Source organism: Sciurus carolinensis, chromosome 2 (genome assembly GCF_902686445.1).
Source record: "Sciurus carolinensis chromosome 2, mSciCar1.2, whole genome shotgun sequence".
Taxonomy (NCBI): Eukaryota; Metazoa; Chordata; class Mammalia; order Rodentia; family Sciuridae; genus Sciurus; species Sciurus carolinensis.
In genome coordinates this window covers 76,848,532-76,872,038 of record NC_062214.1, presented here as the reverse complement: position 1 = coordinate 76,872,038, position 23,507 = coordinate 76,848,532, and the positions used below count along the sequence as shown (strand labels likewise).

Genomic DNA, 23,507 nt, shown 5'->3' with positions numbered 1-23,507 from the left:
AAAATAGAGCTGATTTTCTGTAGTACTATCATTCCATTGGGTCAGAATATAAGTTCTTCATATATGGATTTGCACCAAGACAGATGCACAGACAGACATAATAGGAAAAATGTGAGGATCTGGGATGATTTGGAACCTACGACTACACAAGAATTCCAAGGAAAGGGAAAAATCAACAAGTATTCCACTAGAAAGAAGTTATTTTATTTTAAAACACATACAGATTAATAAATATTATTGGAAAACTTAATAAATAGCCTTTTTATTTACATAAGGCAATAAACATGCTATGACTACTTCTATAAAGCAAAGTATAAGCAAGTTTTAGTCATTGATAAATGTGTGCATGTATGCTAATTGGAAGCTCCCCCGATACATTTACATGGAAAAACTTTAATGCAACCAATCAACATTTGACATGTTTAAAATCTAGACTTCTTCCTCCCTTCATGATTATATTCCACTTCATGAGGAAATAATAGTTATCCTTTAAAAAGGCAAAAACACTCAGGAATGCTACTGAAAATCAACACTCTTAAACTTTTGTAAAGTGCAAAAATACTGACAAGGTGGAGGGGCAAATTAATATATTCTGACAAAAGAAACACTCTGAAGTTTTCAATGTGACCCTTTGGCACTAGTGGCTGGGGAGCTCCTGACATTCACCTGGTGTCAGATAATTGATCATCAGGGTTGAGTTGCTTGGAAGCAGAAAGTTTAGCATTATTCCTTACAAATTTAATCGAACAGAACTGATTGGTCACACAAATCATTAAACCTTCTGGAGAACACAGACCTAAGCCAAACATCAGAGGAGCTCATCACACTATCAGAATGTGAGCTTGCAGTGCAGTTTTAAAAGTCCTTGTTTAATTTCCATATTTTACAATAGAATATATAAAATCCTTCCTTTAAAGAAAAAAAAAAAGGAAAAGTAAAGCTTCACAGAATCATGCAAACTTTACACCCAGTGTTTCCTTCACTTGCTTGGTGCTTGGAGCTACATGCTCTATAGCACCATCCTGAGCAGACTCCATGGTCAGTGTAAGCTGAGTTCTATCACGTCACTTCCAGAGCAATTTTGAGCATGGTGCTCTCATCTTAGACCATCAAAACACTGCTAAAAGTGCTAGCATTTTAGAAATAATCAACTTGGAGAACCATCCCACCCCTTTAGAGGTAGAAAAACTGAGGCACAGAAAGGTTAAGCAACTCACCTATATTTGTACAATTCAGGGAAAATTAGAGAAAAGAAGAAAAATCCTTCTCCCTGGCTCTCTGGGCCTTAGACTCTGCTTTTTAATTGCTTTGGGTACATTTCAAATAGATGTTTATTTACATTATCATTGTTCTACTGAATATCAACTTTTTAAACTAGACAACTATTTTGATGTAACAGAAGTTACATTCTCTTAAAATAAAACTGTTTTGTTGCACTTGATAGCATATGAGAAACATGTATGAAAAAAATGAGCAGTGGTATTGGGCCAAATTCTCATTCCAGTTCCTATAATTCTTAATCTTTTCAAGTATACATGGAGGTATAAGAATCTGGCCAGATGTGAAAAATCACCTATGAGCTAAAGGACAGACCTTAAATTTCATCACCAGTAACAACTGTGAAGTGGAAATGAGGAATACAAAAAATTGAGGTATTTTATATGATAAATTGGCTTGTGGCATGACTGGTATGCAAACTGGTCTTTTGCTAACTCAAGTTAACAGAATCTAGCTATGAATATGAGTAAAACATATGGAAAATGAACAGAGGTGTCATTGGTAGGAAGGTCAACACTAAGGAGGTGATGATACATTTTTGGTCCCTGAGAAGACGGAACACCAACATTCCGTCCAGTCCTGCTTGATGAGTGAACAATGTCCTTGGTGTCAGACACACTGAGAAAGACAACTCCTTCAGACCACAGAAGCTAATCCACACAGTCATGAAGTGTTCTCTTTCTAATGACTTACTGGGAACCCTAAACTGGATCCAGTAGGCATCAGAAAAGAGCTATGAACATGGTTCTGTGAGCCACTGGAGCATCCTCTCTGCTCTTATGGATTAGTGGAGCAGCTTGGAAAAGAGAGGTATTATCTCCTCCAAGAATTATGCAGCAGGGGCTGGAGATGAAGCCCAGTAGTAGAGCAATCGCCTGCTATGTGCTAGACCCTGGGTTCATTACCCAGCACTGTTTAAAAAAAAAAAAAAAAAAAAGGAATTACGCAGCAGGGTAGTGGCCTGACTCATCAATACTGTTTCTGTTGACTGAGTGTTCATCCACACCTGGGAGACACTGTATCTGAGTGCTTTACAGAAGTCTAGAAACTGGCCTCTAAAAGTTGAGCATAGTATTTACCAGGAGCCGAGATATCTAGGAAGAAGAGGAGCAGTAACTACACATTTGAAGAGTGTTCTATCAGAAAAGAGACATGAAACCCAAAGAAAAACAAAGATCAACATATTACTGCTGGGATGAACTTCTGGAAATAAAACTGAGTGTAACAAATTGACTTAAGAAGTAGGAATATTTCTTATTGCTGAACAAAGAACAGCAAAGTGTATTATACAAACATTCTAATATGAAAAGACTGTAATGACAGCCTGAGTGATGAGCAAGGCCACCAGAAAACCAGATTCCTCCCCAAAGGTCCCAGCATGGGCAATGCTGCCCTCCCTCTCCAGAACCTCATAGAGTGCAGAGGTTATGCGGATCGCAAAATGCTCAGAGTGGTATCCTGGGGCTAGGTTTATGTGAGAATCCTAAATTGTGTTCTACACTTGGTCAGTAAGCAGAACAGGAAGGAATTCTTTAAAGATTCATGTGAGAAAACAAGGCATTGTCCAAGTAGGAGAGGAGAGGAATAGCCTATTTAAGTATCTATCAAGTAATTCTGAAAATTGTAATCAAAACCTTTGATTTTAGAAAAGACTTGAAAACAAATATACAGTAGGTATTTTTCTTGGTTTTATCAGAGATAAATCAAAGAATAACATCACAATGAAAAATTTCACAGGCATCATTTTGGGAAAGATCTATAAGAGATCCATCCCCATATTAGGATCTCTCCTAAAACTCTCAATTTGGGGTCTTTTTTTTTCTTTGTATTTCTGAATTACTTATGAAAAAAAATTGTGAAATGGTAGTATAAATTTTAATTTATGTGCTTTATGTTAAATTTAGATCATCAAACCCTAGTCATGTCAATTACTCAGAGGCTACTATTACATACTTGAAAAACAATGAATGACATGAACTTTGTTCCACTGGAACCAAAACTGTGTGTCCTAATAAACCAATCTGCTGAATATATGTAAATCTGGGAGATTCTGTTCCAGGACCAGTACTTTTAGAAGAGCTATTACATACTGTAAGATTTTGTTTTTCTAAAAAAATCATAGGGAATATCATCCAGAAATTAACACCTCTGAATATTCGTGGGATAATTGTGGATTAAAATATAAAAAGGTACACCCTCAGAGGTATTTAACTAAGCTTCCTGTGTAAGCTGTAGTAAAATAAACATAATTTCTACATAATGAACTTTCTCATATTCTTGCTTAGTCACGTGTATTCTTTCTCAAACATCTCCTTAACTAGAAAACTACTATTGTGCCAAAATGTATAGTGATCCTACTGCAATGTTTAGTTCAATAAAAGAAGGCCAATTTCCTAAAAATACCAATGTTAAAAAAAATTACCTTAAAGAGTTGATAAAAGAGAAATGAACTTTCAGATCATTTATTAACTACCAGTTTAATATGAGTTTTTTTAATTTTGAAATGATTTTGTTGCTGCTCTTCACAAATCACTGACAAACCAGGATCATTACATGTACTTTTAATTCATAAAGGTATATTTTTGCTTTGTGTTAAACTAGTCTCATTTTATTTAGTCTCTGTTCAAAACTTTAGGGAGCTATTTCTTGGGTTTTTACTTCAGAAATGTTCTTTTTGCTTGGAAAAAGACATTTTTTTCTTAGTAACTTAGTTGGATTATTAAATTTCATGTTCTAGTTCGCCTAATCTACTTTACCCAATCCCACCTTTCAACTTAGCATAGTTCCCTATTCATAATAGATAAAACACTGCATATGAATCACACAATATTGTGATGAAATTTTTGCATTACTTTGTGTTCTGCTCCAGTTTAATACATATGGAAGCTTGTTATGGACAGAAGAATGATTTCTTGTATCCAAATATTGCCACAATTAATTGCCATTTTACATTTAGGAATTTTTTCTTTTGTTTCTGGCAGTGGGGATCAAACACAGAGCCTGGCTTGTGCACACTCATGAAGTTTAATGACAAGTTGGTTGAGGAACTCAAGAATGTTCTACATCTCAAACAAGAGGGTTAAACTGTTTTCATGTTTGTTAGAAACACCTTTGAAACTGTGTGTTCCAACTTGTAGAAACCATTCTAAGCTTGTATCCTTTAACTTGGTTCTGTATTAAAAAGCATACTCAATATATGTGCTATTAAACAGTTGTTTTTCTCCTTTAATAGCCTTATTATCAAGTTAAATAATTTATTTATTCTGGATGGCCACAAATGCTTGCTGAAAGAGAATGTGTATATATTTGATACTGGATGCCAATTACATAGGTTGAATGCAAATAAAATACCTCATGCTACTTAATCAGTTGTCTTTAATTGGACAATACATGCTAAATGGGTCAATCTGCTCTAATGTGCCTTTAGTTTTGACTCTCCTCCAATAAATACACAATTATTTCTAATTGCTTTACAATTATTTATAATTTGAATATTGAAATGTTACGTATAACCAAGGAAGTGGCATTATTCTAATCTAAGAGAACATACATACAGTAATAGTCAAATTAAGTGAATAATTCAAGTGATAAAGGCACTGAAATTGATTTGAGCTATTGAAAAGTCATCCTGCCAAGGGAACACTGCATCACATTCATAAACTCTTCTCTCTCTATTTGCTACTACAATGTCTTGAGTGGGTATGGAAGAGAGCCAATTTGTTAGAGAATTAAAAACAATTCAATGTATATACCTCTTACGTGAATGAGGTACCTGAATGTTATACATGCTCAGTGCAAACTAACACAACAATAGTCACATTTACTGTACAAAGCCAGATTTCAAGACAAGAATTTTTCTCATTTCCAAAGTAATCTTCTAATTAAGAACATCTGCTCTCCTGCAAAGACTAACCTGAAAGAACCCATCTTTATTTACTCATTAAATCATGTTAAAATGTTTTAAAAGGAAAGAGTAGTCATGAAAGCTTCCAGGTTAATGGAAATGAAAATGAGATTTGTCTCATCAGAGAGAGATGATGCCCAGACAACCACTGGGAGCTTCAGGCTACAGAGGGCTGGGCCCTTGCTCTGGTGCCGAGCCAGGCTCCCCCCAACTGTCCACTAGACCACCCATTAGTACACAGGAAATTCTCACACCAGGGATTGAGGGTCTCTTCTACTTCACATCTAGTCAGTACCAGAGACCACTTCTGAGGCCTGTTCCTCAAGCCCCCAACCCCTGGTTGCATCCTAGTCTGTTTTCATATTGGATTTGTTCATTTCCCCAAGGTTGAAATTGAATTCTTTGAACACCTGTATAAGGACAATCCCAACGGAGACGGTCGTGAATCCACAGGCCATACCCAAGAAGTCCACCAGACCTACGTTGCTCCACTCCCGGAAAAGGATGGCTGAAGCCAGCAGGACAAGTGTGGTGAACACCACATAGTAGATGGCCCCGAACACGGAGGAGTCGAAGCACTCCAGAGCCTTGTTGATGTACCTGAACTGGACGATGATGCTGCAGCCCAGCACAGCCAGGAGCACCAGGCACAAGCACAGGGCTCTCTGACTAGACGGGTTGTTGTGCAAGATGTCTTGGGCTGCCAGCCCAATGCCCTTGGTGGAAGGCACGGTGAAACTCCCCAGCAAGGAGCAGATGCTGATGTAGACCATGATGTTGGTGGGCCCGTGGGCTGGTGCAATCCAAAAGATGAGCAGCAGCAACATGAGCAGCACGATGCACAGGTAGCCCACAAATACTGTAAGACAGATGGCACACATTGACTTGGGAAGTCCCCTAGTCAGTTACTACCAAGGGGACAAAGCTGAGGCAGCACCTGTGCTCCCACTAGCCATCCCTCTACTGTGGCAAGTGTACCTTCCTCATCATTATTTTTACCATTAAAATATTCATATGGACTGGGGATATAGCTCAGCACTTGATGGGCATGTGCAAGGCCCTGGATTTGATCCCTAACAAGGTGTGCAGTTGACTGGGTTCAATATGCCTTGTACAGATGTACCTGAGCATTTACATATTGTAAAGTAGATCCTGCCACTTCTCCTTTATATTACAGGTAGGACATTATTCTGATTGCTTTGAAACTATGTGCATAGGAGGTTGTATTTTGCATGAATTTCATTCCCAAATAGTAAATATGTCCTTCATAGGGTTGGAAACTGCTGGACATGCAAACCAGGCCAATTAGGCAGACAAATCAACAAGTGTGAACATGCAACCCAAAAAGCAGGCATTGGGAGCTCTGCCCCTCATGGGTGAGAAAAAGGAACTATGATGCTCTATTCTGGGGGCCTATAAAGGTAGACTCTCCAGAGAAGGGACACTGGAAGGTCAGCTGAAATCTGCCTAGAAGTCTCATCTACAAATTAGAAAAGGGACAGTAAGGCTCATGCAAACAGAAAATACTGCCCAACTGCTGGGCAGGTCTGGGGGATGGATGAATAATTAGAAGCAGTTTAAATAAATGCAAGCAAGTAGGCACAGTGTTAGGAAAGCTGCAGGGCGTGAATGTGGAGAAGTCTGGGCAAAAGGGAATGCAAAGGGCTTTGAAGCTGGGAAGGGACAAGTTCAGACTACATTTCTGAGAGGTCCCAGGCATCAAGACAGCTGAGATGGAGCGTGGTCAAGGAGGAAGGTGATAGAGCAAGGAGAGGTCTCCACCAAAGGTAGCAGTGCAGAGGGGCAGGAAGAAAAGGGAGGTGATGGCAAACTGTATTGAGAGAACAGGATTGGGCACACAATTGGGCACACGAGTCAGAGGGGATGCTGGACAACAAGCCTCAGCAGCTATGTGTGAGAACTGGGTTATGCAGAAAGAGAAATGCATATCCAGGAAAACCTGTTTTCATGTGATCACCTCTTATTCTTTTAAGGTTAGAGCAGGCAGCCAGATGCCCCTCAGCCTTGTGACTCTCACATCTGTGCTTCTCAAGCATTTATTTCATTATCGCCCATCTAAAGGAACCACTTTACACCTTTTCTCCCAATTGCTCTCCACTATGAAATATCTGTATCATTGACATACATCTTTTATAATTGCATCTATATCTGTACTTTATACATTGGAAGAGTGTTTTTTCACCCCAAACATCAGATTTTGTTCTCTGAGGGTGATAATACCCTCACTGAGAATGCATGCCTCACAATATTCACTCTTTATATTTCTTTATTTACTTTTTTTAATTTTTTTTTTAGTGGGGATGTGAATTAAACCCAGGTTCTCACACATGTAAGTACATGCTCTAATACTGAGCTATATCCCAGTCCTGATATTCTCTCTTTGGAAAACTACATTTCCTTCACTTTCACCCTCTTTGAATATCAGAGAGCACATATAAGGATTTCGGCAATATAAATAAGTAATAATTTAAATTTCTTCTGAGGCAAAAATTCACCCTGGTATTTTTACCTTTAAAGAAAAAAATTAGAAAACCTATAACCTGGGCTAGGGAGATAGCTCAGTTGGTAGAGTGCTTGTCTTGCAAGCACAAGGCCCTGGGTTTGATCCCTAGCACTGCAAAAAAAAAAAAAAAAAAAAAAAAAAAAAAAAAAAAACTATAACCTAATAAGTGCCCAGAATAATAAATATCTTTTATATTTGATTCTTTCACATTAAAAAGTCTTTTTGCTTCCATTATAGCTTCATACTTATTTTTTATTGAAACATTCATATTATATATAATTTATAACTCTACATATAAGTTCCAAACATGCAAATAAGTTAGGATCTGAATATACTGTTATTATTTACATTTATCAAAAAGTAGCTATTGGTTAAGTTCTAGAAATTACTTAAAATAAGTCCTTCAGAGCTCAGTGCTGTGGCAAAGCCTATACTCACAGCAACAAAGGAAGCTCAGGAAAGAGGATTCCATGTTCAAGGATAGTCTCAGCAACTTAGCAATACCCTATCTTAAAATAAAAAAGGGCTTTAGATATAGCTCAGTGATAAATTATTATAAAGTATCCTTTTATCACTGAGTTCAATCCCCAGTACCATCACCACTAACAACAAAATCCTTCAGGGCACTCACATGCACTTCTCTAACCTTTCTCTACTCTTTTCTCTCTCTCTTTTTTTTTTTTTTTTTTTTTTTTTTTTGTGGTGCTGGGATTGAACCCAGGGCTTTGTGCATGTGAGGCAAGCACTCTACCCTCTGAGCTATATCTCCAGTTCACATGTCTTTTCTCTCTTTATCTTTATACTTTCATATCTTATAGTACCAAAATATTGTGGCTTTTACGGAAATAAATGAATATCACAATGCCAAGTGTCTCCACAGGGAGACACAGAATTGGCTAATTTCACTATGGATCCCCTTTTCAATTTTTACAAATGTTTTCATAGCTACATTCATCACTTATAATTGAGAGCTACAAAAGAGGGGTTCCCATATTTTATGTGGCCCGGAGGCATCTGTGTGAAGACAATTTTGTGCCACCACCTGTCTAAAATTGTTGGTAAGCAGCACAGGACAGGACAGTCTAGTCTACTGGAAGTAATTTAGAAGCAATCTGTATTTAAGGCAGGTGTATCTATGTAATGTTTTTTATTTATCGAAAAATAAGAAATTATTATATGTCAAACACAAATATACGCCACACAACTGGTGTCTCTGCTCTCAGTGCTGTACATCAGAGGGAAGCACTAAGCAGGGACAGAACAGAGTTGGCAGATGCCGGCTACTACTACTGGCACAATTCTGGGAGGCAGGCAAGATTGGTTGGCCCACAGAAGGAGTGACAATACATGAAAGGAACCAGAAGAAACTGGATGGTGCAGCATGTGGTCCAGTCCAGGATCTGAGGGCAGTGGTGTAGAGGAGGGACAGTGGAAGAAAGGAGAGATACCCAAAGGTCAGGAAGAGCCACTCAGGGCTCTGGAATGAGCCAGAGCACCCAGTTTGCAGAGGAAGCCCCTCAAGGGGTGAGGGCTGAGATAAGGCACTGGCTTGTCATAATGCTGAATGGGCCTCCCAGGTGGTCAAGGAGTGACCTGTGCATACATGCCATGGCCAACCAGGCTCAGGGAGGCTGCACAACTGTGACTGGCTTGCACACACAGCCAAGTGACACACATGTACATGAAGAACAAAGAATGCAGATCTGGGGCTGAGGTTGTGGCTCAGTGGTAGAGCGCTTGCCCAGCATGTGTGAGGCACTGGGTTCGATCCTCAGCACCACATATAAATAGATAAATTAAATACAGGCCCATCAATGGAAACAAAAAAGAACGCAGATCTGTGGACTAAACAGGGTGGATACAGTGTCGGCCTGCACCACCGGAAGTTGCCAGACTAGAGCCATGGCTTAGGAAGTCTGAACTTCCTGGGAAAACTCTCTTGGCTGCAAGGAAGTAGTTACCTGGATTCGTCAGCTTCTCCTCCAGCTCAGCCTGTGTTGTCACACTCTCAGACTTTGGGGAGTGGATAATCAGCACGACAGAACCTGCACAGCTTAGCAGACACCCCAACTTGCCCAGGATGTTGAGTTTTTCCTTCAGAAGATAAGAAGCTAAAATGGACCTTTGATTAAATAAAAGAAATCATTACTGTTTAAATAAATCACACTATCCAACCTGTTTCTAGTAGGTGCAGACACTTTAGAAAAATCCACATTTTTCTTTATAGCCATATTTTCGTTTTCATTTAGTTTGTTTGTTTTGGTTTAGGTTTGTATTTTAGGAACTGAACCCAGAGTCTTGCACAGGCCAAGCACATGCTCTACCATTAAACTACATTTACTTCCAGCCTATCATTTAGTCTTTAATAATAGAAAAAAAAAAAAAAGAGCAATAATAAATCCCTATATTAAGAAATTTCTGCAGCTGTTATTTCAACAAAAATTGCATTTTCATGCCACTTCCATGCATAGTCAGTCTGTAGTTAATGGCATCTTAAATCATATTATATATTAGGGTTCCAATGGATATGAAATATATCAGAATAAAAAAAGAAGTTTGTAAGTAACCAAAATCAAAAAAATATTATTTACTTATTTATAAAAGTAAACAATCAAAAAAACAATCAAGTAGGAAAGTAGGTTACAAAATTGTCAAAATAATACAAGTAATGTATAATTTAAAAAAAAGCTAATATTCACACATTTGCTTAAGTGAAAAATGCACCTAACAGAAAAAAAAAAACTATAAAAATGCTAACAGGAATCACAATATTAATAGGAGTAAGGGTGATTATTTTTCTCTAATTCTTGAAATTTTAAAAACATATTACTCTTTTAAAGGAAATAAAAGGTATAAATTCATGAGACATCTATAATCTTCAGGTCTATAATGTATTTCTTGTTTTCCTGTGTAACATCAGTATACAATCTAAAGGAAAACCTGGGCTTTCAGTAAGTCGTAATACTTACTGGTTGTTCTCACACTGCTGACTAGGCTAAGACTCTCAGGTACATGAACATCCAAGCATATGACACACCAAGCTCATGAATGCACTGGATTATTTTCTTTAATCATCATTTATAGATAAGGAAATAGGTTCAGAAAGGATCAGCACTGAATCTAAGGCTAGAAAGCTAATTTAGGAGCAGAGGAAATTTCTCTTATGCCCTCTGAAGTTTCTCTGAAATGAACTGAAAATAGATTTACAGCAGAAAAAACATGTAAATTTATTTAATGTGTTATGGTTTGGATCTTAAATGTCCCCCCAAAGACCATGTATTGAAGGCTTGGTGCCCACCTTGTGGTGCTACTGGGTCTAGTAGAAGGAAATTAGGTCATGGGGGCATGCTCTTGAAAGGGATATTGGGACTTTGCCCACCCCCACAACCTCTGCTTACAGGTCACCACAAGGTGAGCAACCTCTTCTGCCCTGTGCTTCCACCATGATGTATTGCCTCTCCACAGGCCCCAAAATAAAGGAACCAGTCAAACAAACTAAAATCCCAGAGACTGTGAGCCAAAATAAGCTCTTCTTCCTCTTAAGGGGGTTATCTCAGGTATTTTGTCATAGCAATGAAAAAGCTGGCTAACACAATATGCATAAACACAGAATCCACACAATGAAATTCAAAGAAATGACAGATGTTTGGAGCTAAACATCCTCTTCATAGAGGAGAAGGAAATGGGCAGAGATGACTGGAGGCAATTTTAGAAGTAGTAAATAATTTTTAGAGTAAATGAATAAGCCTAAAGAACAGACAGTGGCCTGGTAGAGGTAGCCAAGTTATAGGAAGTGAGGGACAGAACTTCACTGCAAATAAAAGTTGTCTTATGTAGATAAAGTCTCTTAGGTAATCTCTTCAGCAGCCCTTAGAAGAGTAGATGAAAAGTGTTTCTGGGCATGGTGACGACTTTCAGTCTCTCCTCTCCTCTTCTCCAGTGCTCATGTCTTCTGGATATCTGATGAGATACCTAGGGAGGGGGTTTAAGACAATTGCATTTCTTTTGCAAAAAAATGTTCTCAGTCAGATAAGTGAGCTTCTGAGAAAGCTTCTCCCTGTGCTCTGGGAAAGAAAGGTGATGAACAGGGACTGAGAGACCAGGGGATGGGAAGGCAGTTTTGAGGGACTGGTGAAAGAGATCTTAGGTCTGAGACTGCTTCTCCTGCTCAGCATGCCAGAGTACTCACAATTAAGGGTATCATTTTCTGAGCCCCAGCACCAAGAAGAAATGAAATCATGGTGATGACACACTCAAAGGGCCAAAGCTCCCATCTCCCTTATACCACCTGTGTTCCTGTCCCTAGACAGCTCTGTCCTGAAGTAACCCCAACAATGCAGCTGGGGAAGAAAGCCACAAAAAAACAAGAGAGACATGAGAATGCGTGACTGGATGTTACACTGTGGGACCCATGCAGCTGTCTGGAAAGTGGAACGAGAGGAGTATGAAGGTCACAGAGCAAGAACCCAGCCTGGAACTGGCCTGGACGATGGGCTGACGAGGACAGTGGGAAGAAAGCAGAGAGGCAGGAGTGAGTCTGGACCAGACCATCTTATTCCACTGTAAAATACCAATGTACAGTGCCCATTTTAAAAACTGGGGAGTCTTTTTATTGATGAATTTTAAGAGTTTTTATATGTTCTACATACAAGCCCCTTATCATATATATGAAAACTTTTTTTTTTTTCTCCCATTCTGGGTTCCTTGACTTTCTTGATGGCATCCTCTGAAGCACAAAGGTCTTTAATTCTGATGATTTTCAAATTATTCTTCTTTTGTTCCTTGTGTTTTTGTGCTTAAGGTGTCATAATCTATAGGCATAAAGATTTATACTAGTTTCTTCTAAGTGTTTTATAGTTCTATCACTTACACTTAGATCTTTGATCCATTTTCAGTTAATTTTTGCATAGTGAAGTAGGAGTACAACTACTCATTTGCATGTGGATATCCTGATGACTCAGTACCATTTGTTTAAAAGATTATTCTTTCCTCAATGAACTACATCAGCACCCCAAGCAAAAATTAACTGACTATAAATGTGAGGGTGTATTTTTGGAATACCAGTTTTTTTTTTTTTTTTTTTTTTATCCCAGCACCAGTTTTTTATTTTTTATTTTTTAATTTTTTAGTTGTTGCTGGAACTTTATTTTTATGTGGTACTGAGGATTGAACCCAGCGCCTCATACATAATAGGCAAGTGCTCTACCACTAAGCCACAACCTCAGCCCCCAGCATCATTTTTTGACTACTACAGTTTTTAAAATTTTTTTTCAGTTGTATATGGACACAATGCCTTTATTTAATTTTATGTGGTGCTGAGGATTGAACTCAGTATCTCACATGTGCTAGGCAAGCGCTCTACCACTGAGCCACAACGCCAGCCCCTGATTACTACAGTTTTGTATCAAGTCTTGAAGTCTTTAAAATTTCATCACATAGGCCTGGGGAGATAGCTCAGCTGGTAGAGTGCTTGCCTTGCAAGCACAAGACCCTGAGTTCGATCCCCAGTACCAAAAAAAATTCATCAAATAATGTAGAGTCAGTCTTCAGAGTGTAAGTTTTACAATTCTTTTTTTTTTTTTTAATTTAGTTCCTGATGGACAAAATACCTTCATTTTATTTATTTTTATATGGTACTGAGGATTGAACCCACCGCCTCACACATACTAGGCAAGTGCTCTACCACTCAGCTACAACCCCAGCCCGTTTTGCAATTCTTTTGTTAACTTTATTTCTATTTAATTCATTTTGGTGTTACTGTATATGTGACTATTTCCTTAATTTCACTTTAGGCTTACTCAGTGCTACTATATACAGATAAGACTGATTTTTGTACATTAATCTTGTATCCAGCACCCTTTCCAAACTTGTATTACTTCTAATAGTTTCTTAGTAGATTCCTCAGGATTCTTTATATACAAGATCATGTCCTCTATCAACAGTTTAGAGACAGTTTGTCTTTCTTTCCAATTTGGATGACTTTTTTTTTTTTGGGTGCTGGGGATCGAACCCAGGGCCTTGTGCTCACAAGGCAAGCACTCTACCGACTGAGTTATCTCCCCAGCCCCTGGATGACTTAATTCATCTATTTGCCCAATTGCTTTGTTTCTAACACCCAGTACAATGCTGAGCAGAGAATGTTAAAGTGGACAGCTTGTCTTGTTCCTGATCTTAAAAAGAAAGTATCCAGTCTTTCACCATTAAGTATGCATTCTTGGGATAAATGCCACTTAGTCATGGTGTGTAACTGTCTTTATATATTGTTGGAGTCAACTGGTTAGTATTTTGTTGGAGGTCTCTCCATCCATATTCCTAAAAGAAATGGTTTAATGATTTTCTTATGATGTCTTTGGCTTTGTTAATAAGAAAATACTGGATTCTGTGTGAATTGAGAAGGTTCCCTCCTCTTGTATTTTTAGAACACAAGGAGTTGGTATTCTTTTTTTTTTTCCCTTCAGTAGTGTGTATCAAACTCAGAGCCTTCCACATACCTAGGTAATCAACCACTCTCTCACTGAGTTACAACCCCAGCCCAAGCATTCCCCAGTATTCTTTAAATGTCTGATAGAATACACCAGTGAAACCATTCGTGCTTTGACTTTTCTTTGTTGCAAGCCTTTTTTTAATTACTAATTTTATTTACATATTCTTACTCATATTTTTTATTTCTTAAAACAGTTTGAATAGTTTGTCTTTTTCTAGGAATGTGTCCATTTCATCTAAGTTATCTAACTGTTGGCAAAAAATTTGTCATGTTTGCCTATAATTTGGTAGTAACGTCCTATTTTAGTTCTAATTTTGGGGGGGGGGCTGGTACTGGGGATTTAACCCAGCACTTAACCACTAAGCCACATCCCCAGTCCTTTTTATTGATTTATTATTATTATTATTATTATTATTATTTTGTTCCTTTTAGTCATACATGTCAGTATAATATATTTTGACATATATACATGGAGTACAATTTCCCATTTTTGTGGCTGTACATGATATGGAGTTACACTGGTCATGTATTCATATATGAGCAATGTTTTGTCCAATTCATTCTACTATCTTTCCCATTCCCATCCACCCTACCTTATTTATTATTTTGAGACAGTGTCTCACTAAATTGCTTAGGGCCTCACTAAGTTACTAAGGTTGGCTTTGAACCTGCAATCCTCCTGCCTTAGCCTCTTGACTCACTGGTATTACAGGCATTCACCACCATGCCTACTAGTTCTGATTTTAGAAATTACAGTCTTGTCTTAGTCCATTTTCTGTTGCTGTAAGTAAATATCCCAGAAAGAACAGAGATTTATTTACTTGCAGTTCTGGAGGTTGGGGAAGTTCAAGAGTATCTACCAGTATCTGCTAGGCATTTAGTGAGGGCCTTCTTACTACATCATAACACAGGAGAGAGCATTATATGGCATTTTACAAGCACATACCAGTTCTGGTTTCTCTTCCTCTTCTTACAACGTCCCTTAAAAAAACCCATCCTCCTGACCTCATTTAATCCTAATTACCTCTCAAAGACTCAATTTCCAAATATCATTGATGTGTGAATTTGAAGATTAAGGTTTCACATAAGTTTTGGAGAGACAAACACCCTGACAATTATAATTCTTCTCTGTTTTGCTTTATCTGAACTAGCTATAAGTTTATCAATTTGGTTGATCTTTTTAAAGGACAAATGTTCAGTTGCATTGTTTTTCTCTATTGCTTTTCCAGTCTCTATTTCATTTATTACATACACTATAATCTTTAATATTTCCTTCCTTCTACTTGCTTTGGGTTTCATTTGCCCTCTTGTTCTGGCATCTCTGGATGCAATGTTAGGTTTTGATTTGAGATCTTTCCTTTTTTAAAATGTAGGCATTTATAGATATAAATTTTCCTTTGGCTACTTTAGCTGAGTCTTATGAGTTTTGGTATGGTGTTTCTTCATTTTTGCTTATGTTAAAGTATCTTCCTGTTTCCTCAGTAATTTCTTTCTTGACTAGTTGGTCATTTAGTAGTGAGTTGGTTAATTTCTATATATTCATGCATTTCACAAATTTCATTGATTTTGCTCTATAATTTCCTTCTGATCAAGAGAGAACTTAGTATGGCTTCGATCTTTTCAAATTCACTGATTTATTAATTTATTTTAGCAGTCTAGCTAGAGCTGGAAAATGTTTCATGTACACTAAGAAAAAAATGTGAACCTGCTCTTGTTCACGTCTCCTATTTCCTTCTTTATCTTCTGCCTAATTTCCTATCCATTACTGAAAGTGGGGTACTGAAGTCTCTTACTATTATTGTTGAATTGTCTATGTTTCTTGTTTATTCTGTCAGGTTTTGCGACCTGTATTTTATAATTCTGTTTTTAGGTGTATATTTCTGTACAATTATTATATTTTCCAGGTACTTACCATCTTATTACTATAAAATACCCCTTTTATCTCTAGTAACATTTTTTGGTTTTACAGTCTATATCATCTGCTATATAGCCTCTCCAACTTTTTATGGTTACTGTTAGCATAATCTTTTTTCCTTAATTTTTTTTCTTTTTTTAATTTGTTTTTAGTTTTATATGACAGTAGAATATATTTTGACATATTTATGCAAACAAGGGGGTACATCTTATTCTAATCAGGATCCTAATCTGGTGGTTATACATGATATAGAGAGTCACTGTAGCATATTCATATATGTAAACAGGATTCATTCTACTGTCTTTCCTGTTCCTATCCTTGCTCCCTGCTCTTCATCCCCTCTGTCTAATCCACCGAATTTCTAACACACCCCACCTCTTTTTGTGTGTCAGCATCAGACACACAAAATATTTTTGTGTACATATCAGACAGAACATTCAACCTTTGGTTTTCTGGGATTGGCTTATCTCACTTTCCATGATAGTCTTTAGATTCACCCATTTAATGGTAACTGTCATTAAGTTATTCTTTTTTTCCCTTCATTTTACTTCAACCTGCTTGTACAGTTGGATCTAAAGCACATGTCCTGCCAATGGCATTGAGGTGGTACTTGTTCTGTGATTTTTATCCAACCTGATTGTGTCTGTCTTTGGATTATTTAATAGGCTGCTTAATTTTTTTATTGATACAGTAAGATTTATACATATCACTTTACTTTTGTTTCCTACATGCCTCATGGTCCCCTTTATGACTTGGAGGGTGGTTATTAGGGATTGAAATAATTGACTCAGCCTCCTGAGTAGCTGGGATTACAGGTGTGTGCCATTGTGCCTAGCCCCTTGTGTCTTTTTTGATCCCTGTTTACTATTTCCTTTTGCATTAAGTGAAATTATTTTCAGTGTAACACTTTAAGTCCTTTAATGATATTTTTGCTATATTTAAAAAAAATTCTCTAGTGGTTTCTCTAGTCCTTAATAGAATAAATTTCAGATTGATCCTAACCTAACCCCAGTGAGATATAATAATGCTACTAGGATTTGGCTCTATTTCTCTTCTTTTTTCCTGCATGTGAGTACATGTGTCTAAAACCAAATAGTACATTATTATAATTATTACTTTGCTTATTGAAGAAGCTAAAAAGAGCCGGGAGTGGTGGCGCATGCCTGTAATCCCAGAGGCTTGGGAGGCTAAAGCAGGAGGATCGTGAGTTCAAAGCCAGCCTCAGCAAAAGCGAGGTGCAAAGCAACTCAGTGAGACCCTGTCCCTAAATGAAATATAAAACAGGGCTGGGGATGTGGCTCAGTGGTTGAGTGCCCCTGAGTTCAATCCCCAGTACCAAAAGAAAAAAAAAAAAAAGAGAAGAGACAAGTACATATTTATAGAAGTCACTATATTATTTATTTACCACTCTAACATTCTTCCTGTCTTTCAAATATCTACTAAAATGCAGTTTAATATTAGTGGAATAAATTTATTTTCCTAAACATATTTTCATATGTGTGAGTTGACAGTTCTTGTCCTTCATCATTTCATTGAGATTTTCATATGATTCTGTGGAAATTCTTCATATCCTAGTTTTAACCATTGTCATATTGATGGAAATGTTTTCCCCAGTCTACTTATATTTTCCTTGTAGAAAATTAACTTTTTAATTTTCATTGCTTCCAACTTCAGAAACTTGTTATCCTTCAAAGATATGAAGAAAATTCTATTTTATTCATGTTGTGAAAATAAAAGTAATTTTCATATACATAGTCTATAAAGTCTGGAAACATAGCTAAACATTTTCTTCTTTTTTTGTAGAATGAGCCTCTGCTTTACCTCCTCTGGGTGTGTTAGAGATGTAGGTTGTTTAGAGACACAAACCTTCTGCCGCTATGTGTCACAGCTTAGGCAGGTAGTGGTGGAAATTACAGTTAATGTAGCTTTCCACAGCACACTGACCTCTGTGCTGTTGATGAAGAACAGTGCACTTGACAGTTCATGTAATGTCACAGTCATCATACACAGAATGTTGTTTCAACACACCATTAATATGGTAGTTGTCTCTATATTTTCATACTTGATACCTACTCTGTATTTTAACTCACATAAACATATTTGGATTTGCCATGATTAGATTTAAATTGATGTTCCTAAAAATTTGCCTACCAATTTTCCCAACACTATTTATTAAAGAGAAAAAAAAGGGACTGGGGTTGTAGCTCAGTGGCAGAGTGCTTTTCTTTTATACTAGAGATATGAAAGCTCAGTGTAGATCCTGATCCTAGGAAATATTTTGTATTTGAAGAAAAAAATAATGATATGAAGGAAAACATTATAAAATACCAGTATAATAAAGTCATTAGACAAACTGAAATGTATAGAAAAATGAGATGTATGAATTGTAATAAGACTAAATTTATCAAAATTGGGCCAGGCACAGTAGTTCATGCCTGTAATCTAACTACTTGAAGGCTAAGGCAGGAGTTCAAGGCCAGCCTCAGTAACTTAGTTCTCAAAATAAAAAAGTAAAAACACCCTGGGTTCAATCCAAAGTACCAAAAAAAATTAAAAAGTATTGAAATTGACACTCTACTGTGGTTATGCAGAGAAATTCTTTAGTTTTTGGAAATACATAGTAATCATGATGCATTATAACTTCTCAGGGGCTGGAAATGTAGGTTCGTGGAAGAGTGCTTGCCCAGCATATGTGAAGCTCTGGGTTCTATACCCACCTTTGTAAAAGAAACAAATCCTTACCTTCAAATGGATTAAAAATAAATAAATACATACATACTACATTCATAGAGAACAGTGGTTTTCAACTAAGGATGAATTGCTAATGTTCAAAGACATTTTGGGGAGGTGGTGAATGCTACTGGCATCTGGTGGGTGGAGTCAGGGATGTTACCAGACACCCTACAATGCACGGGATAGCCCCCCCATGATAGAGAAATACCTGGTCTCAAATGTCAATAGTGCCAAAGCAAGAAAATCCAATATAGAGAAAGTAACTAACAAGGCAATTAGGGTAAAACATCACTAATGTGTGTCTAAGTGAGGGGATATGGGTGTTAATATTTTTCCTAATCTTGCACCTTTTCTGTAATTTGAAAATTATTTCCAAATAAGTTTTTTAAACCCCATTTTTAAAAATATTTGTGATGATTACTTTATCATTCATTAAATCACTGCAGAAAAAATGGACCTATTTGGGGGTTCTTCATTCTACTCATAAATATACTTCATTCTACTGATAAACATACTTATTTTTTCCTAGTGCCATATTCTTTTCATTTCTGGTCTTTGTAATTCAAGGAACTCATCCCAATATCAAGAGAACTTCTTATAAAATATCTATACATGTATACATACAAATATATGTGCTTTCATATCTTTGTGATTTTTCCACACCCTTCATGCTTGTTTTCACACAAGACCAAATGACAGCCCCTTTTTTTTTTTTTTTTTTTTTTTTTTTTTGGTGGTGTGTGGGGGTGAGGAAGGTGGGGATCAATTTGCTACTTACTGTGCAAATCATAAACTCTACTTCATGTACATTGGTACCCATGAGTGCTTTGTCCCAACCTATATAATTTCATAGAGTAAGGAGGGGTACTGTCTGGAGTCCAGCAAGGGATGCTGAACACCCAAATAAAACACCACCAACACATTTTTGCTTCATGCTTTCTCAGAATAACTTGCCAAGGTATTAAGGAAGACTCTGATTTTTAAGAGGTTTTACAGGGCATTGTCCTTGAGAGCATCAGGTTCACTGGTAACCTTGAGTAAGTTAGAATCTAAAGTACACGAACGTAAATTCTAAGAGAAGGGTTAATAACACAGAGAACTACATTTGAAGGGATAAAATTAAATGATGGAGTGGAATTTGGAAGCCCTATCTTTACTTAGAATTTTCCTTTGATTTTTTTAACAGAAACACTTAAAAATGGAAAGGTTTTTAACATCTAAAACTACACATCCAATAGCAAAACACAGAATCTCAGCTCTCACCCGAATGGCACTCCAAGGGCACCCAAGGGAGTCACCAGAACCGTGGGGACTGCCGTGTAAGCCAGGAAGTTTCCAATCTGGCCAACAGCCACTGTCAAGAGAATCACAAGGACACCACTTGCAATTACAGAGCTCTCTTTTAGCACTGATCACAGAGTTGAATTTTGTAAGGCCCTGCTCTGAAAAGGCTACTTCTTTTCCACTACTTGTGAGAAAGTAAATTTGGGTGTCACTTATGTTTCAGGGTCATGAGAGAAGAGGGCAGACCCTGCAGCTTCACTGGTATAGTCAGCCAGGGAGACATTTCAGTCCTTCAGGGAAATAGCCAATGTAACTGGCAATGAGTGCAATACTGAGCACATTTCCACTTTCTGAACACATCCTTGTAGGTTCTTTATTTATTTATATAATTTTAAGACACTACTTTTGTCTTTTTAAAATATTTCAATATTTTCACAATTCATTTTTTAACTCAAACATAAAAATTGTATATATTTATGGGGTACCATGTGATGCTTTGACACATTTATGTAGTGTGTAATGTTTAAATCAGATTAAATGTATCTATCTACTTGAATATGTACTTTATGGTATAAACACTAGAAATTCTTTCTTCTAGCTTTTTAAAAATATGCAATGTTATCACTACCTATAGTCACCCTACTGTGCAATACTGTGCAACAGAAAACCAGACTTTTTTTTCTCCTATCTAACTGTACTTTAGTATTCATTGATCAGCCTCTTCTATGTGCCTTCAAGTGGCCTGGGACCCACTCCAGTGGCGGCCACTGGCCACAGGGACGAGTAACTGGGCCACCAAGTGAAACCACTGCTGCCTGCACAGGACTGCCCCAGGAGTTCCATCCAGAAAGAGTCTGAAGGAGAGTCCTTCACCCTGGAAGAACTTAAAGGGAAGTTCTTCAATGAACAGAATCAGCCTTGATAGGTAACAACTTGCCCCAGAGATAATACAGAACAAATAAACCACATGGTATTTCTGAAATCCCTAATACAACTGTCCTTTATATTTTTAGAGTTCTGAACTGATTGTATTATTTATTTTTATATTATGGCACATGACCTCTGATCTGGTCTGAGTTAAGAAATGCTCCTTCTAAAATCAATTGAATTGAGCAAAATGAGGCAGTTTAACACGTGGAATTTCACCAATGGCCATCAGCGTGGCTATGGATGAGCAAGCAGGCCCAGGGCAGATTCACCTGGACTGGATTCAGGAATTAGTGTGGGCAGTAGAAGCCTCTGCCGCTTCCTCCCTGGTTGTCATTCTACACCATTCAATCCACTTCCTTCCAACAAAGGAAAGGACAAAGTGGGGAAGGGAAAGCCAGTGCCTCTCAGGGGGAGGTGGGGTGCATCATGGATATTCAGAGCCTGGGAAGAGGTGGAGTGACACCCTCCTCCAAAAGACAGCGCCAAGCTCATCTGCTCCCTCCAGCCCTGCCCAGATGAATGACTGACCTTCACAGAGAAACAAAAAGACCAGGCTCTTCACCACCAGGGCAACTTACTTGCAATTGTGCCAGCCCACCATACGATGTCTGTTAAATAAGAGGTACCTACAGAAGAATGAGAAAAATGTCAGGTAAGTAGGTTTATAAGATACATATGCCAGTAATAGGAGGTTTACTTTAACACAGAAAAAGATTTACTTAAAAAAGAAATCATCATATGAAAACTAAAATGGAAAAGAATAAATGAATGCCATGCTGTTTATTCACCCTATAAATAATCTTCAGTCTATAAATAGCAAGATGACAAACCACTAAAACTAGCAAAGATATTTTTTGCAACCAACACAGGCTGACCTAAGAAAACAGATGAAAGCTTTAAAAATTAGTTTTCTTGGCTTAGCAAGCCACTACAGAGACAGGAGTATTCTTTGGAATGGGGTTTTACATCACTCTCAAATAAGACAGTGTTTAAAGTCCAACTCTCTCATGCATTTACTGTAACCCATTTATATGGTAATTTTACTATCAAAGGGTTCAATGACTTCCTCCTTAAAATGGTTACTCAATTTTCCTAATTTAGAATCCTTCTGATATAGCTCTTTTTCAACCATTTGGATACCAGATCCTTACAGCCACTCAGCGTGTTGACATTTTACATCATGCTTCCCTTGTGTTCTCTCGTCATCCTCACCTACCGGCAAGCAGGGCAGGCATAAGGTGAGGAGTAGTCTGGCCTCCCCATCACATTCATTGGTCCTACTCTCATCCTAAGGGACAGGCACTTTAGTGAGAGGGCCTCCCAACCTTTGAGACCTGTTTGTCTTTTTTTAGATAACAAAATGTTCCTGCTCTGATTGTTTTTCCTGTTGATTAAAATTCCTAATTCTAAACAGATTTTTAAATTTTCAGTAGTAACCACAATAATTTGGCTTAAGGAACAGAGAAAGTCTGCCTGCTTAATATGGAAGCAGAGCTACAGGTATCATAACAAGTAATTAAAAAACAAAACAGGGTCATTAAGTAACGTTTGAATTGGGTAAGGTGGTATGCACCTGTAGTACTAAGACAGGAGAGTTTGAGTTCAGGAATTCAAGGCTAGCCTAAGCAACATAGAGACACCCTACACAACTTAATAAAAATAAAATGTCTCAAAATAAAAAATAAGAAGGGTTGGGGTTGTAGCTCAATGGTTAAGTGCCTTTGAGTTCAATCCCTAGGACCAAAAGACAAACAAATAATAATAATGATGATGACAAATAATGACTGAATAGGAAGAATATCGCCATCTGACAGTATCACAATAAAAACTGATTCAGGCAAGAATCAGTGGACACTGATGGGCATGGTGGCACATGCCTGTACCCAGCAGCTTGGGAGGCTGAGGCAGGAGGATGGTGAGTTCAAAGCAAGCCTCAGCAAAAAATGAGGCTCTAAGCAACTCAGTGAGATCCTGTCTCTAAATAAAATACAAAATAGGTCTGGGAATGTGGTTCAGTGGTCAAGTGCCCCTGAGTTTAATCCCTGCTCCCCTCAAAAAAGAATCAATGTATACTAAAACAAATGGATGAAAGTTTGTTTCAGAACAAGACTGTCAATCTCAATGAATCACTCCATAGGTTCTTTTTATTAGTTCATCACAAAAAGAAAAAGTTATTTTGATGCTAGAAAAGTCTGGCAGACATCAACTTATTAACCAAATGGTCCCAGTTAACGTCACCAGTGTTACGTTCAGATATAAGGTTTCCCCCAAAAGCTCATGTGTGAGATGATGTAAGAAAGTTTAGAGGTGAAATGACTAGGTTATGATAATCTTAATCCAATCAGTGAATTATCTCCTGATAGAGATTAACTGGATGGTAAATATAGGCAGGTAGGGTATGGCTGGAGAAAGTGGGTCCCTAGGGGTGCCCCTTTGGGGTTTATATTTTGTCTTT

At 37.5% G+C, this 23,507-nt stretch overlaps 1 protein-coding gene across 1 annotated transcript in view; it reads right to left on the bottom strand.

The window, feature by feature from the left end:
- Positions 1-182: 182 nt before the first annotated feature.
- The window catches only part of Nipa1 (NIPA magnesium transporter 1), a 39,719-nt gene continuing 16,394 nt past the window's right edge, over positions 183-23,507 (bottom strand). Inside the window, exons 2-5 of the mRNA XM_047535123.1 lie at positions 21,631-21,678; positions 20,102-20,192; positions 9,668-9,828; positions 183-6,041 (exon numbers count right to left, since the gene is read on the bottom strand). Coding sequence (XP_047391079.1) covers positions 5,530-6,041; positions 9,668-9,828; positions 20,102-20,192; positions 21,631-21,678 — 812 coding nt within the window. The 3' untranslated portion in view covers positions 183-5,529. The remainder of the gene's footprint in view (positions 6,042-9,667; positions 9,829-20,101; positions 20,193-21,630; positions 21,679-23,507) is intronic.